Here is a 15,590-nt window from a genome sequence, read left to right as displayed (position 1 = left end):
CTTATGCACTAGGGTTGGTCACTGAAAAACACTTTTAAAAACTTTCTCTTTTTCTTTCCCTCCCTCCCTCCTTTCTTCCTTGTATTCCTCCTCCACCTGTTTCTGTCTCTGTCTTCGTCTCTCTCAAGAGGATCCCACACAGTTCAGACTGGCCTGGAACTCACTAGGGTCCCACACAGTTCAGACTGGCCTGGGGCTCACTAGGGTCCCACACAGTTCAGACTGGCCTGGGGCTCACTAGGGTCCCACACAGTTCCGACTGGCCTGTAGCTCACCATGTAGCTAAGGAGCTCTTAAAACCTCTCATTAAAGCTGTTTGTGTTTTGAAGAGATTAAAATTTCACCAACATAACATCTCCATAGCTATTCTAAACAGCTATATTTTATGATCTGATCTATAGAAACCAATATAGAGACACATATATAATGTGGTTATGAACTATTTTAAATCATATCACTATGCCTGACAGTTTCCAGGGAACAACTGCCTTCATTCTGACAAATGCAGACTTTCCTTGAAATTGAAATTCAACGTAATTAAGTAATATCTTCTTGCAAATACAATACCACTATGGAAAGATATTCTCCACACGGATATAGAGGTATGAAGACAGGCATGAGATACTTGGAGGTTCTATTTCATGTGTGAGTCTGAACTGCTAGTGCTGTATGTTAGAGACGGACCTTGGCTGGCTCTGCTGTCTCGGTGGGTGTGACGACACTCGGGGATGTGGAGAGCAGTGGGTCAGTGGTGAGGTCGTCGTCTGTGAACCCAGCCTTCGCTCTGTCTTCGTCATTGTCACCAGCAGCCACCTGACCTGCCTCGGCTTGCTCAAGTTCAGGAGAAACACAGTTGACCAAAACCGACGTTTCTTCGTTTTCATTGGATATCAGGGAATCCCAGAGTTCAGTAGGTTCTCCATCATGATCTGTTTGGAAGCAGAGACAGCATTGAATCTGAACCTTCTGATTCCACAGTGTATGACAGACTCATTTACTCTCCTTTAAGCGAGTGCTGTCCTATTTAGAACATTTGGGTATGTGTTCATATATGTTCATATTAATGCAGGTGCCCTTCTCAGAGGCCAGAGGAGCCAAAATCCCCAGCAGCTGGAGCTACAGGTGTGAGCCGCCTGATGTGGGTGCTGGGAAGGAACCTTGGGTCCTACAGAATAGCAGCAATGTGTGCGCTAAACTGCAGATTCCCTCTTCTGGAGCAGGCTGTCCTATAGCTGAGACCGGCCTTGAATTCCTGAACCATCTTCCTTTACCTCCCAAGTGCTGGATTATAGGCACGAGCCACGATGCGAGTCTATAATCTCTTTTTTCTTACAAAATAAAGCGCGATGAAAACCATCCAGTTAAATTTGAACACACTTGGTCAATGAATGCAAAAATGCTTATTCAATCTAACATTTGACAAGCCTCATACTTAGAAAACACAGCATATGCATAATAAGAAAGGAATAATTACCCCCAAGTAAAGGAGAACGTGTGGCTGTGCAAATCAAGTCACCGAGACCGCAATATCCTTCCCATTATAGCTAGGAGCATGCTGGGAAAGCAGGAGGCAACGGCTCCCTCCACAGCACTGAGGGGGGGAGGAGCGCAGGCGAGCTGCACGCATGGCCAGAGGAGCACAGATCTACATAGTTCACCTCACACAGAGACCCAGCCCAGCTCAGGCCAGATTCACACCTTCATTTCCTTCATTGTTTCCCATGAAGGCACCAAGGGCGGGGCTGTTGCACCCAGGACTTCCCCGGCACAGGCCTAAGCTTCGCATAAGAAGACTCAGTTTGGCTTTCTCAGAATTGCTTCTATTTACGCTGACTCCATGTAACCCAGAGGCTACCATAAAGTCACCAGAAGAGCCCAGCAGGCTGTGTAGTAGTGGTTCTGGTTTTCATCAAGGTCCAACTCCCACTCACAAGAACGTGGGTCACAGGCTTGCCTACAGCTGCGCTGATGGAGGTGTCCCCTCTGCTGAGATTCCCTCTTCTGAGACAGTCTAGCTCTATGCCAAGGTGACCAGAACTAGCCAGTGCAGCACTTAATGGAAGCCAGCCCACACGGCATCTTCCTCAGCTCTTCCTTTGGGCTGTCTCAGCTACACCAGCTCCAACATTAGCAAAGGAAATACCCGACGTACACCTCACGCTTACTATGCGTTCACCTGGGTAGTAGTCCCAGGGCCTTTATACATTACCAATCTTTAAATTTCCCACAACCACACCAGGTCGATGGCACTGAGGATAAGTCACAGGCCCAGAGGCTTTCTCCTCTGTCCATCTGTCTACATCTGGATAAAAAGCCCAGGTAGCCATTATGCTGTGTTATCTGCTCGATGCCAGCAACAATCACACACTACAGGCTCCCTTCAATGACCATCCCAGGAGTCCTTGAGACTTTGCTGGAGGCAGAAAAGACATTAACACTCAATTCTCACAACAGCCTTTTGAGACAGGGACTACAATACACTGGGGAATTAGAGGCACTGGGAAATTAACTTCTGTGTGGAAAGTCACTCGGATAATTGCACAGCCAGGGTTAAAGACATACCATTTTCCAGCAAATATACAAGATAACCGTTTCCCTTGCAGACAGGACACTGAGTAACACAGGGTTCACAAACGAGGTGTGACTACCTTTTACGGATGTTTTTTCCTGAGGTTCCGGTGAGGTGCAATTTCCAGGGCTTTCTTTGAGGGATGATGAGGTCAGACTTTGAAGGAGTGAGTCCTGCTAAGAAAGTATTTACCATATAAGGTTAGCCCTAAGGATTCCCAGAGGCAACAGGATCTTTAAGGCTGTCTGTGCTGGACAGTTGGCTCAAGGGTTAAGAGGGCTCTCTGCTCTTCCACAGGACCCTGGCTCTCTTAGTTCCTAGAACCAACTTGGGTGGCTCACAACTACCTGTAACCTCCGCTTCTGGGAATGGGACACCCTTCTTCTGCCCTCAACAGTACCTGTCAAACTACCAGGAAGGAAAGACCAGGGGCCAGCAAGATGGCGCGGGAGATACAGCACTTGCTGCACAAGCCTGGCACCTGAGTTCAATCCCCATGTAAGGCCGGAAGAGTTAAAGCCTCACAAAGTTGTCCATTGCCCTCCGCAGGCAAGTCACAGCGTGCACAGACTCACAGAAGCAACAAGCACACAAAATTTGTAAATAAATAAAACGTAAAACAAAATAGAAATAGGAAAGAAAAAAACAAATTTAATGGCACAGACCTCTCCACAAAGACTCCGGTCCCAAGTACCTTAACTGATGAGCCTTCTAATTTAACTTTTCATAACTTTGTGTTTCATAACAAATTTCTAGCAAATAAAGGGAGAAGACACAGACATACAAACACAATAACAGACACACAAAACAATAAATAGTAATCCCATCTGACATTTAAACCTGATTATAACACCTTGAAAAAAAATCATACAGCAATTGCCTTCACATGTATAGATGCAAAGTTTCACAAAAGAGTAAGAAATCAAAGCACAAAACTTACAACGTGTTGATCAGTCAGGGTTTAAGGCAGGAAAGTGTGCAATTGACATACACATCAGCCGTGCACACAGGCACACTGACAAAGGCAAGAGGAAGGTACAGAGAGGAAGCACATCTGGTGTGGCATCGGCGGGGCTGAGGCAGAGGAGTCGAAGCATTAAGTGAGAGCTCACACCAAGATGAACACACTCGGAACTGACCAGCGAAGAGACGGAGGTTACACACCCAGGGAGGTTACACACCCAGAGGTTACACACACACCCAGGGAAGAGACAGAGGTTACACACACACCCAGGGAAGAGATAGAGGTTACACACACACCCAGGGAAGAGACAGAGGTTACACACACACCCAGGGAAGAGACAGAGGTTACACACCCAGGGAGGAGATGGAGGTTACACACACACCCAGGGAAGAGACAGAGGTTACACACCCAGGGAGGAGATGGAGGTTACATACCCAAGGAAGAGATGGAGGTTACACACACACCCAGGGAAGAGACAGAGGTTACACACCCAAGGAAGAGATGGAGGTTACACACCCAGGGAAGAGATGGAGGTTACACACACACCCAGGGAAGAGACAGAGGTTACACACCCAGGGAAGAGACAGAGGTTACACACCCAGGGAAGAGATGGAGGTTACACACACACCCAGGGAAGAGACAGAGGTTACACACCCAGGGAGGAGGAAGAGGTTACACACAAGGGAAGAGACGGAGGTTACACACCCAGGGAAGAGATGGAGGTTACATACCCAGGGAAGAGATGGAGGTTACACACCCAGGGAGGAGATGGAGGTTACACATCCAGGGAAGAGACAGAGGTTATACACCCAGGGAGGAGATGGAGGTTACACATCCAGGGAAGAGACAAGGTTACACATGCAGGGGAAAAGACGGAGGTTAAACACCCAGGGAAGAGAAGGAGGTTACACACCCAGGGAAGAGACAGAGGTTACACACCCAGGGAAGAGACAGAGGTTACACACCCAGGGAAGAGACAGAGGTTACACACCCAGGGAAGAGAAAGAGGTTACACACCCAGGGAAGAGACAGAGGTTACACACCCAGGGAAGAGACAGAGGTTACACACCCAGGGAAGAGACAGAGGTTACACACCCAGGGAAGAGAAAGAGGTTACACACCCAGGGAAGAGACAGAGGTTACACACCCAGGGAAGAGACAGAGGTTACACACCCAGGGAAGAGACAGAGGTTACACACCCAGGGAAGAGAAAGAGGTTACACACCCAGGGAAGAGAAAGAGGTTACATACCCAGGGAAGAGACAGAGGTTACACACCCAGGGAAGAGAACTGGTCAAACTCCATGGGAAAGCCCACGAGAGGGACCTTAAAGAAGAGTCAGAGCGGAGCCAGGGAGACACACAGCGAGCAGTGGGGGACATCTAACAGTTAAAAATGGAGCAGCCAACGGGATAATAGCTCTCCACGATGGGTTGTGTCAGACACCACGTGACCACATCAACAAGACCCCCTCACAGTGTGGAAAGATTCTGTGCCTTACAAACAAGGAGTCCAACACAAAACACCAAGAGAGTGATAATAAACGGGAGGAGAGTGGCCTGGACGGAAAGCAGAGCCGCTGCGCAGGCAGTGAAGCTATGGCTGGATATGTTCCTGTGATATTTTCACCACGGTGCTACACTACTTCAATAAAAGAGTGCACACACATCACATTTCAAGTCAAGCGACGCTGGCTTACACATTTTAAGTTTACAGTTAAGAATCTGTACCTGGGGCTGGAAAGATGGCTCAGAGGTTAAGAGCACCAGCTGCTCTTTCAGAGGACCAGGGTTCAATCCCAGGACCCACATGGCAGCTCACAATTGTCTGTAAGTCCAGTTCCAGGTGATCCGACACCTTCACACAGACACACATGCAGCCAAAACACCAATGCACATAAAGCAAAAGTAAACCATATTTTAAAAAGAAGAATCTGTGTACCTCTCTAAATGGAGCTCCCTTCCCCAATTCCTGTCCACCCAAAGGTCTTCATTTGTAAGTACCATATTTGCGGGTGTAATTGCTGTCAAAGCCTACTGCCCTAATTCTGCTAGGATTTGTTTTAGGAAAAGAGGGAGCCAGAGGCACAAGGCATGGTGGTGACTGCAGGGTGGTAGGGTCCTCTCGGGCCTCTGGAGTGGCCTGACATCTAGATTTCAGAACTAGGAAAGCCAGTTTCTCCTCTTATCAACCTCCTTGTTTGTGGCAGTTCCAGGAAACTACTGGGATATTTAATTGAGCTGGTAATTGTATTAAATACATAAAATCAGTGTTTCAGTTCCTCCCTTGATTTTTTAGAACAAATTAAGAACTAGCCAGAGGAGCCGCAAGTGAAATCAAAGCGGTCAGCTCTAAAGGAGATGTGCTCAGGGTGACTTAGCACTAGACATTCCTGGGCTTGGTACTGATGTCTCTCTTCACCACGTCCCATGAGCAGGTCCTTCTCCCACACTGCAGATGAGCAGAAAGAGGAAGAAACCTGGCCAGGCAGCTTGCAGTTCAACTTCCCGATCTGCTCAAGCAGATTATGGGGGGAAATGTACTTTTCTGAGACATGAGCTGGAAGTCGGCTTTGCACAGTGAAATACCAAGTGAGGTGACAGCGATCTCCCCGGTTATACAGCAATCATGGCTCCTCATGGAAGCTAGAGGAGGTACCAGGTCTCCCAGAAGACAGAACACCCTGAGAGGGAGAATTATGACAATTCAAGATGGGCAATACTACACATTCCCAGAAAAATAAAACTATTTTCAACATCTTACCTTCTTTGAAATGGATGCATCTTACACTAACTGCTGTGGGTATAGCTTCCCAGTGGCATGTAAAACCACGCCATGTTTACAGTCAAGGGAATTTTATGCTCAAAGGAATCTAGTATAATTTAAAAAAAAAATGAACACATCAAAAATAAAAGAAAAAAAACAAAAACAAAAAAGAACTCTTTAACGATTGCAAAGGAAAATGCAACATACATGTAGACAAATGCAAGCGCATGCACACACATGCAGGATAGGTCTGAACTAAGGAACTCAGCAACTGTTGTGCCAACCTCAAGATCAAGGTTTTCAGAGTGTCCTTTTTCCTCAGTTTCCACCTCTGTGCCATTCTGCCTTGGGAGGGCAGGGCTGGGGGCAGAGTCTTCACTCGGGGGGTGTTCCTGGCCATCTGCTCTGTCTCCCTCCTCCGTGGGGCTGATCTTTTTGACGCTCCTGGGCCGAGGTGAAGGCTTAAAATGGCCATCGACCTCACAGCTGCCGCCGTTTTCCCCTAAAAAAGGAAAGGCTGTGAGTGTGCGAGCCTGACCTCGGCAGCGCTGCGGGCATGGGGTGAGTGTGCGAGCCTGACCTCGGCAGCGCTGCGGGCATGGGGTGAGTGTGCGAGCCTGACCTCGGCAGCGCTGCGGGCATGGGGTGAGTGTGCGAGCCTGACCTCGGCAGCGCTGCGGGCATGGGGTGAGTGTGCGAGCCTGACCTCGGCAGCGCTGCGGGCATGGGGTGAGTGTGCGAGCCTGACCTCGGCAGCGCTGCGGGCATGGGGTGAGTGTGCGAGCCTGACCTCGGCAGCGCTGCGGGCATGGGGTGAGTGTGCGAGCCTGACCTCGGCAGCGCTGCGGGCATGGGGTGAGTGTGCGAGCCTGACCTCGGCAGCGCTGCGGGCATGGGGTGAGTGTGCGAGCCTGACCTCGGCAGTGCTGCAGGCATGGGGTGAGCCCCTGTGCACACTTTCTCAAGCTCCAATAAAGATTTCTAAAACAATTGCTGCCATCCTGTAGTTAGCTAGTCTAATTTAGTTTTATTAAATGTTAATTTCAATTTTATGAGTTTTCTTAGTATTAAAAACATTTCCAAAACATAAAGCATCACACAACTTCCCTCTATGGAGTGAAACCCCCGCTGAAGCCAGGCCCTCCACACAACACCGGCCCTTTTCAGTATTCAGCATTCAGGGCCTTTGCAGGTGGAGAAAATAAATGATTCTTAAATAAATAAACTGAGAAAACAAAGAAAAGTGCTTCTGCGGGCGTGGAGAAAATGATGCTGGGCTCAGGGTGTGGAGGGCCCTTGTGGAGGAAGGGGTGCAGCGCTGACTGCTTAGAGAAGTCTTCCATCCAAAAAGTCCCTAGCAGATATGGTGGGACCCAGGGTGCTTAGCGCTCAGTGGTTATGGTGGTACCGAGGGTGTTGAGCACTCAAGAAAACAATCCAATCCCCAGCATTCTAAATACAGAATAATTAAAAAAGAAACCACTGATTTAAGAGTATGGCTACAGCCAGGAATTACATTCTTTCTCTAATGTGAATCAGCTGTTGTCATTCACTCATTCTGATCCTTCATTACTTCTCTGTGCCAAGTACTTTTCAGGGCCACTTGTCTCAATGTCTGTGCTCCACACAGAGGAACCCAACAACTTCAGTATATCTCACGTCCCAATCCCATTTCCAGAAATGCTTTGCTTCAATCCTGCGTTCATCCACACCTAAGGGGCATTCAGAATTCTGCTGCCACCTTGTGGTTAGAACATAATATTGCCTTACTCACCTCAATTTTACCTTTACTGCAACTTCCCACCGGCTTTTTCCAGTAACTGAAAGGTTTTGTTTATTAGCCCACTTCGATGCAGCGCAGGCTAGCCTCAAACTCACAGCAATCCTACTGCCTCACCCTCTGGAGTGATAGGACTTCGTGTCTGCATTAACACACCAGGCTCCTCCACAGCTTTAATGGATTAACTAGGTGGAGAATTACTTGGCACCTACGGTAAACTGGGAATTACACACATCTGGCTGTTTCAGACTAATTTTGGCTGCTGTGTTCACATTTCTTCTCTGAGTTCCTTTTTTTTATTAATCTCTCTGGTCAGTTCTTGGGATTAAATTTGGGACCCTTTCCACATGCAGGGCAAGGACTTTATTGTTACACTACATTCTCAGTCCTCCAAGTTTCTTAGAGACCAAATTTAGCTATGCTCTACCTACGAGTCCATCACTACACTTGGGAGGCTTAGGCTGGAGTTAATTCAGCTTCCTTACTCGGGCGGCTAACATTTGATGGCATTTTCTAGTTGCTTCAAAAGATTCTCATCACAATACTGTGGGACAAGAAAAACAGGTTTGCCCTCCCACTCCAGCAGCTGCAGTGGCCGAATCCATTGGCCCATGTCGCACATAACTACAGGTGGCAACGTCTGTGATCGGTGGCTTGGACGCTTTCCTGGGAGTCTCTGCTCTGATTTTATCCTTTTGTCCCTTTGAAGTCCCTAAGAGTATCAGGGATGGAAGCGTCATTCCTTAACATATGTCTGAAATCAAGTTGTATCTGATGTCGCAGGTCCCATCCACGCTCACTAAGAAATGCCTGGCAGAGCTACACTTGCCATGATGGGACTTCACACAGCTCAGCACTAACTAGTTCTTCCTTTGTAAAACAGAAAGGAAGATGGCCAGGAGAATCCTCGCCTTCCCACATGCTAGCTCCGTGGTATCGCCCACGGACTCCCAGGGTACCACCTGACTGTCCTCCATTAGTCCTCCCCCCGATCAAGGGGTTATCACACTGGTGGGGAGCACCTCAATCACACCAGGAAGCTGCTTCTATCCTCAGGAAACTGGATTTTGGCTGATAGTCCCATGCAGTAGACCAAAGAAAGATTCTTTTTTCTTAAGGAGAACCTGGAAGCTTCATTAACACCAAAAGCAGAATATTGATATAGAAATGCTGCCATGCTTCCGTAGGCCTGCACTTGAACCCAGGGCCTTGTGTATGCCGGCTGTCTACCCACAACTTCACCACACTATTCACTGCAGCTCCCTCCTCACACACCGAATGGAAGCTGATGAGTGTTTGGGAGCTGCGACCACAGCAGCTTGCTTTTCTCTCACTCCCCAGCACAGATTCCAGACTGGATATGCAGAGGGCTTCTGTAGCCATGGCTACTAAGCTACAGCTGAGAAATTGGAAAGTTGAATTCATTAGCTACCATATAAAAAAATTTTGACAGGTTATTTTAAAACAAATGTTCTGGAAACGCAATTACAGTAACTTCCCAAGTTACCTGGAGATAGGCTGCGTTTGCTGAGAACTCTGGGTTTAGGCTTTATTGCATTGATCTCTTCTCCACCTTCTTGAGCATCATTCTGTGATTTGGAAGAGGAGTTCCTGGCTACATCGTCGTGAACTTCAGGTGACATGCCTCCGCTGTGCTGGCTGAGCTCCTGCTCCTCTCTGCATACATCACTCTTTACGTTCTTGGTTTTCAAAAAGGACAGTTTTGGAGAATTCTTCTCCTCATCGTCAGATAAATGAAAATCGTTTATCTTTTTTCTAACTAGACTTTCATCTGCTGAGGTATCTGAAAATTCGCCTAGAGAAACTGAATTACGAACAGGAAAAAGGTGATGTCAGCAGTGTACTTTAAACATGCGGCGGCCAGATTCTATCTCTTTGAAAAGCGACCATCTTCAGGAAGAGAGAGGACCAGAAATAAACCAACAATCCCAAATAGTATGAATTGATTTTGTACCTCTTGAAAACCGCCAATCTTGGCACTTCTTGTTGGCATTTATGAAATAAAATCTGAGTTTCGTTAACATACTAAAAATATTTACCAAGTGTCTGCAGCACTGTGCTTATTCTGAGGAATGTCTCCCAAAGGTTGCTCAATATCACACCACCCCAAAATATTATATCTAATAAAGAACAGCTTAAAAAGACGCAGGACTTAAAGGGCTGTTCACAGTACAAAACAGCACATTTCATTTCAGATTTAAAATTCTATATGCTTATACCTGAAAACTAAAGTAGAATGTTTAGCCCACTTAACAGAAACCAAGTTAATCCAAAATACTGGCTATATGAATGTGTAGGGTCTGTCTTTCACAATGACCCACTTTGGTGTTTTGACTGAGAATATTCCCTGTAGGCTCAGGGGCTTGGACACTTGGTCCCCAGTTGGTGGCACTGTTGAGGAGGAAGTGCATCACTAAGGACAGGCCTCGGAGCTCACAGCCTGGACCACCTCTGGCTCTCTGCTTCTTGTCTGCTGATGTCTCTTAGCCTGCAGATCCTGCAATCTGCGTGCGCCTACAACTTTCTGCCATACTGCCCCACCATGACAGACTCACGTTTCTCTGAGATCATAAACCCAAATAAACTCTTTTTTCCATCAGTCACTTTGGCCATGGTGCTCTAGCAGAGCAACAAAAGAGTAACTACCAGAAGTTGGGACCAGAGAAGAGGCTGCTGCTAGAAACCGGAATGTGGAACACCCCGGAGCTCACACAGCAGCGGTTAAACTTGAAAGGAGAGTTTGAAAGTCCATTCTAGGAGGAGCCTGGGAGACTGAAGTTGTGAGAGTCATAGGGACTGTAGCGGTCCAGCTCAAGAAGTTTCAGGAGGAAGCAAAGACTCTAAAAGCAGGTAGGATAGAGGCCATTCCTTGTGGTTCTTGTTGAAAAATCTGGAGGCTGTCTGGCCTTGTCATAGAATCTTGCCCAAGGATAAAGGTGTGGGTTTGTTTTTGTCGATTTGGACACAAACTGGAATATCTGGGAAGAGGAAACCCAGGAACTGCCTCCAGCATACTGGCCTGTGGGCTTATCTGTGAGGCAGACTCTTGACTAAGGATTGATGTGGGAGGGCCCAGCCCACTGTGGGCAACGCCATCCCTGGGCAGGCATCCTAAGAGCACAAGAAAGCAAGGTGAGCGAGTTGAAGGACAGTGAGCCCCTGGGCAGCGTTCCTTCCTACCTCAGGCTCCTGACTGAGCGCCTGAGGTACCTCAAGGATGGATTGCTACCCGGAAGTGTAAACCGCATCAACCCTTTCCTCCCCAAGTTGGATTTGGTTAACGTTTTATCACAGCAATAGAAAGCAAACAGTACACTAACTTAAAAGGTAATGGGCTTAATTTCTTTGATAGAGGAGGCTTGGAGACAGCGTACCATGGAATCTATGGCGTGGTTATTACTGGTTTTGTTTAGGCAGATCTGTAAGAAAAACAAGCAAGCTGGACCGGAAGATACAGCCCGGAGAGAAAAAGAGCCCCCAGGAAGCTCGACGTTTCAGCACAGCTTGTGCAGGAGGCTGTTGAGATCAGCACAGTTAGCAGAGGCTCCCAGCTCTGCACTGAAACAAAGGGAAGGCGCCCTCAGGGCAAGACCCCTCCCCCACTAGGTAGCTAGGTTTCCAATCGTGAAAGAGGATATGGAATTCTGCTTCTAGAAATCAATGGGATAAAAAGAGATGTGACCCAGTGACAGCCAAGCTTGGCAGTGGCATTCACTTGGTGCTGACTTTGGAGGCACATAATTCAGCTGTATGAGAGGACCATGGATTCTCCTCCTGTGGTTGCAGAGAGTCTCCCTAACTAGGTGAGCTGTGGCAGGAGGGGAAGCCTCTGTCTGAAGGCCCTGACGGGTGAAAACCATGGTGTGGAGTTGTGAAAATGAAACTTGGACCCTGCTGGAGAAGCAGAGCCCTGAGATATCTGCCAGGGGGAGTCAGAGACAGGAAGGGGGAAGCTGCAGACAGAGAAGCCTGAGGGGCAGAGCCAACGAGAGTCCTGCACACTAACTATGGAGCTCTGTAGGGCTCAAGCTTGCCCTGCTATGCTTCTTTCTGCCTTGCTTTACCCAGTATTTCCTCACTATGGGCCCCCACATGCCTCTCTTTTGAAAGGTCGTATACATCCTGCCCCATAATATCTTGGAATTATATATTTTGCTTTTTTGGTTTTCCAAGGGGTTACAATTAAGAGATCGCCCTGAATCGTCCAAAAGAGACTGGACTTTTAAGCGGTGCTGAAAATGTTAAGGATGATGGGGGATTTTAAAGTCGGACTGGATGTGTTTCACATTGGCGGTGAGCTCATGAGTTACAGAAAGTGGAATCGGGCAGTTTGAATGAGAATGTTCCCCCATTGGCTCAGGTACATGACCACTTTGTCCCCAGCTGGTAGCGCCGTTAGGGGAGCAGGTATCAGGTGTGGAAATACATAACTGGGGAAGGCTTTCAGAATTCATCGCCTCGACACAATTCCAGTTTGCTCTCAACTTCACGTTTGCTGGTGAGGTAATGGCTCAGCTTCCTGCCCCTGCGGCCATGCCTGTAGCTTTCTTTCCTCCACGCCCACTCCCCATGAGGGACTCACATCCCTCTACAGCTATAAACTAAAATAAACTCTCTCCCTAAGTCCCTTTAGGTCATGATGTTTTATACCAGCAACAGAAGAGTAGCTACTCTACCCACAATCCCAAGCCCCAGTCGGGCCGCATCAAGCAGATTACAGAAGTGCTCCCAGGTTGAATCTGTCACCTGCGGTTGCTATCTGAATACAGAATTCTTCAAGTTGAACTTAAAGATGAAACTTCCTTCTAATACAGCTTACTCCTAAGGCGTCACTTTATGGTAGACCTGCTGATAATGTACTTATATAGTTTTAAATTCACATTCAGAAATAAGCAAAAATAATCCGTAAGCTTCTTGAAAAGAGTGGCTTTCTAAGTTACTGCACACACAGAAATTCTGAAACGAGTGAGCTCATAGGCACTGTATTGTCCCAAGAAGTTAGTGGACACGCGACACATAACTAGGGAAGCAGAACACAAGGAACTGGTCCATTTGTGTCCCCCCTTACATACCAATCTCGTCGCTGTCAAAGTCATCTGAGTATTCAGAACTCCTCTGCCTGGCTGATCGGGCTGTAATTGCTCTGATCAGCTCATCCTGAAAGGAGATCAGTAATATCAATTCCCATCCAAGCAGGCACATCTCATACTTAGAAGTAATTTTTAAACAAGCAATACTTTATTATTCTGCTTTCAAATTTAGGTTTCATTCCTCCACCTTCACTCGAAGCCTGCTTTGTGTCACGGTCCCAAGTCATCAAACTCACTGTAGGCCATTTAAATGGGAGCCATCTCCTATGGGATCTGGAGTTAAACAGGAAGTGGCTACCAGCATCAGATAAACTAATTGCAGGTTACGATCTGAGCTAAAAGCTCATTAATGATAGGAGCATTGGTTTCGATGGGATTTATCAGAAACCGACATTTTCTTAGAGACCTGTACATTCTGAGGGAGGTAGGGACTTGGGTTTGACAAGCAGGGTAGGCACACAGCCTACCATTGAGCCTCACTCCTCTCAGTCTTGCACTGGTACTTCGGGCATACTGCAGATAAGGGCATAATCAATACTGCAGATGTGGGTACAATCAATACTGCAGCTATGGTAACAATCAATACTGTAGATATGGGTATATTCAATACTTCAGATGTGAGTATAATCAATACTGCATATATGGGCATAATCAATACTGCAGATATGGGCATAATACTGCAGATAAGGGCATAATCAATACTGCAGATAAGGGCATAATCAATACTGCAGATATGGGCATAATCAATACCATAGATATGGGCATAATCAATATTGCAGATGTGGAAGAAGAGTTTGAAATCGTGATGACCCAAGTAAGCCTTTTAATGCTTACAATATAAAACTGAAGTCTAGACAGAGACAGACTCTAAAGCGGCTCTTTTACTTTCAACTTAGAAGCCAATATTGAAGAAAGAGTAGTCACAGCGTGGGTATTTTAACACCAGCATCCAAAGTTGACAAACCACCTACAACACAGCAAAAGAGAAGCAAGAACTCTCGCTTCTAGCCAGACCCCTGGCAAATCAGCAAGTGCTGAATTCTACTATATTCAAAACCAAAATGCCTTGACATATTTTACCTGAAAAGAAGTTCTCTTGGTAGCTTTTGGACTCTTGGTATATGCCAAAGTTGTGCTGAAGATTTCATCCGACATAGTGTATTCTTTTTCTCTACTTTTATAAAATCGTTAATAAATAATTGGAATAATTCATTCAAACTGTGATTATGGCTGAAAAATATATAAATATATAAAATAATTAGACGTTTTTACATGATCAAGATACTCTATTCCTGGCGTTAGTATCCTCCCTTCCACACAGAAAATACCCCGCTCCGAACACTGGCCTATGTGTTCACTTCAAAATATAAATGGCGTTTTAGTAAAAACATACAATTGTCCCAACAAATTGCTTTCGCAAAAAGAAAAGACAAAAGAAAGTTACTGCTTTACAACTATTTTAAGAATGAATAAACTTAAAATATAAATTAAAAATAAGGCTAAGCACCAAATGTCCCAGATATTTCTCACTTTTCCATTATTCAACAATATTGCTTTGCAGATGCCAGCATGACTTATTCCAAGAGGACTGTCAGAGTCAAGGTTATCTCACCCCTGACCCGAAAAATGAATTGCATATAACCGTATTCAAAAACAATGCTTCGCCACGAACAGCAGAGACATTTTCCTAAGCCATTTGTTTGCTTTCTCACAAAATAAAATAAAATAAAACACACAAGGACGTCTCGACACCAGGCTGCATTAAAGTCTCTGTGGTTCGCGCGACGCCGGAGGCCCATTCGATGGCCGGCCACCGCCCAGAGTTCCCCGGGCCGGCCAGGTGGCGTCCGTGTCCCCAGCTCCTCCGCACGCCTTCCAACCCAGCAGGCACCAGGCCCGTGCACACCCAGCGCGGTCCCCTCGGCTCCCCGCGCCCCCGGCCCGCGCATCCTGCAATCCACCCCGTGCCCCCTGCGCCCGGGCTCCTGGGATCACCTGAGAATGCAGCGGTTGGGCTCTAGCACCGATGTCGCCCCGGCCAGGGCCTGGAAGTCTGCGAAACCAGGTATTGGAAGAAGCAGGAGGCGGGGCAAAAGATGGAGGCGGAGGGCGGTTGCTAAGCAACAGCGTCCCCGGGAGGAAGTGACTTCCCACCCACCTGATCTCTCGGGTACCCAACACTGACTTTCTGCCCGCGTCACTAGGACAACGGCACAGGCCAAAGGAAGTGACGTCACTGGCGGCGGTGTTGGGAGCTCCCTGCTGTAGCAGCCTGTATGCAAAGGCCGTTGCCTAGGAGACAGGAAGGTCCCTCTGCCATCAAGCCAGCGCACCTTGATTGCTCATGCTCAGAGTTCTTGTTTACGAGCAGGTATGGCGTAACAGCAACGCAAAGCGTCG

At 47.2% G+C, this 15,590-nt stretch overlaps 1 protein-coding gene across 3 annotated transcripts in view; it reads right to left on the bottom strand.

Moving 5' to 3' along the window:
* Map9 (microtubule associated protein 9) overlaps positions 1-15,372 on the bottom strand; it is a 28,978-nt gene extending 13,606 nt beyond the window's left edge. For 2 of the 3 annotated variants that reach the window (XR_012908047.1, XM_075950559.1), the window contains exons 1-7: positions 15,186-15,305; positions 14,271-14,420; positions 13,173-13,257; positions 9,587-9,904; positions 6,584-6,801; positions 2,649-2,745; positions 685-929 (exon numbers count right to left, since the gene is read on the bottom strand). Coding sequence is in view for 2 of the 3 variants with exons in the window: in XM_075950559.1 (XP_075806674.1) it covers positions 685-929; positions 2,649-2,745; positions 6,584-6,801; positions 9,587-9,904; positions 13,173-13,257; positions 14,271-14,345 (1,038 nt within the window). In the remaining variant the exon portion in view is untranslated. Of the gene's footprint in view, positions 1-684; positions 930-2,648; positions 2,746-6,583; positions 6,802-9,586; positions 9,905-13,172; positions 13,258-14,270; positions 14,421-15,185 lie in introns of all 3 variants that reach the window. The other variant, XM_075950560.1, reaches the window with a different exon arrangement.
* Between the last annotated feature and the right edge of the window lie 218 nt (positions 15,373-15,590).

The sequence above is a fragment of the Microtus pennsylvanicus genome, chromosome 16 (assembly GCF_037038515.1).
Source record: "Microtus pennsylvanicus isolate mMicPen1 chromosome 16, mMicPen1.hap1, whole genome shotgun sequence".
NCBI classification, from domain to species: Eukaryota; Metazoa; Chordata; class Mammalia; order Rodentia; family Cricetidae; genus Microtus; species Microtus pennsylvanicus.
This window is presented reverse-complemented; position numbering and strand designations above follow the sequence as displayed.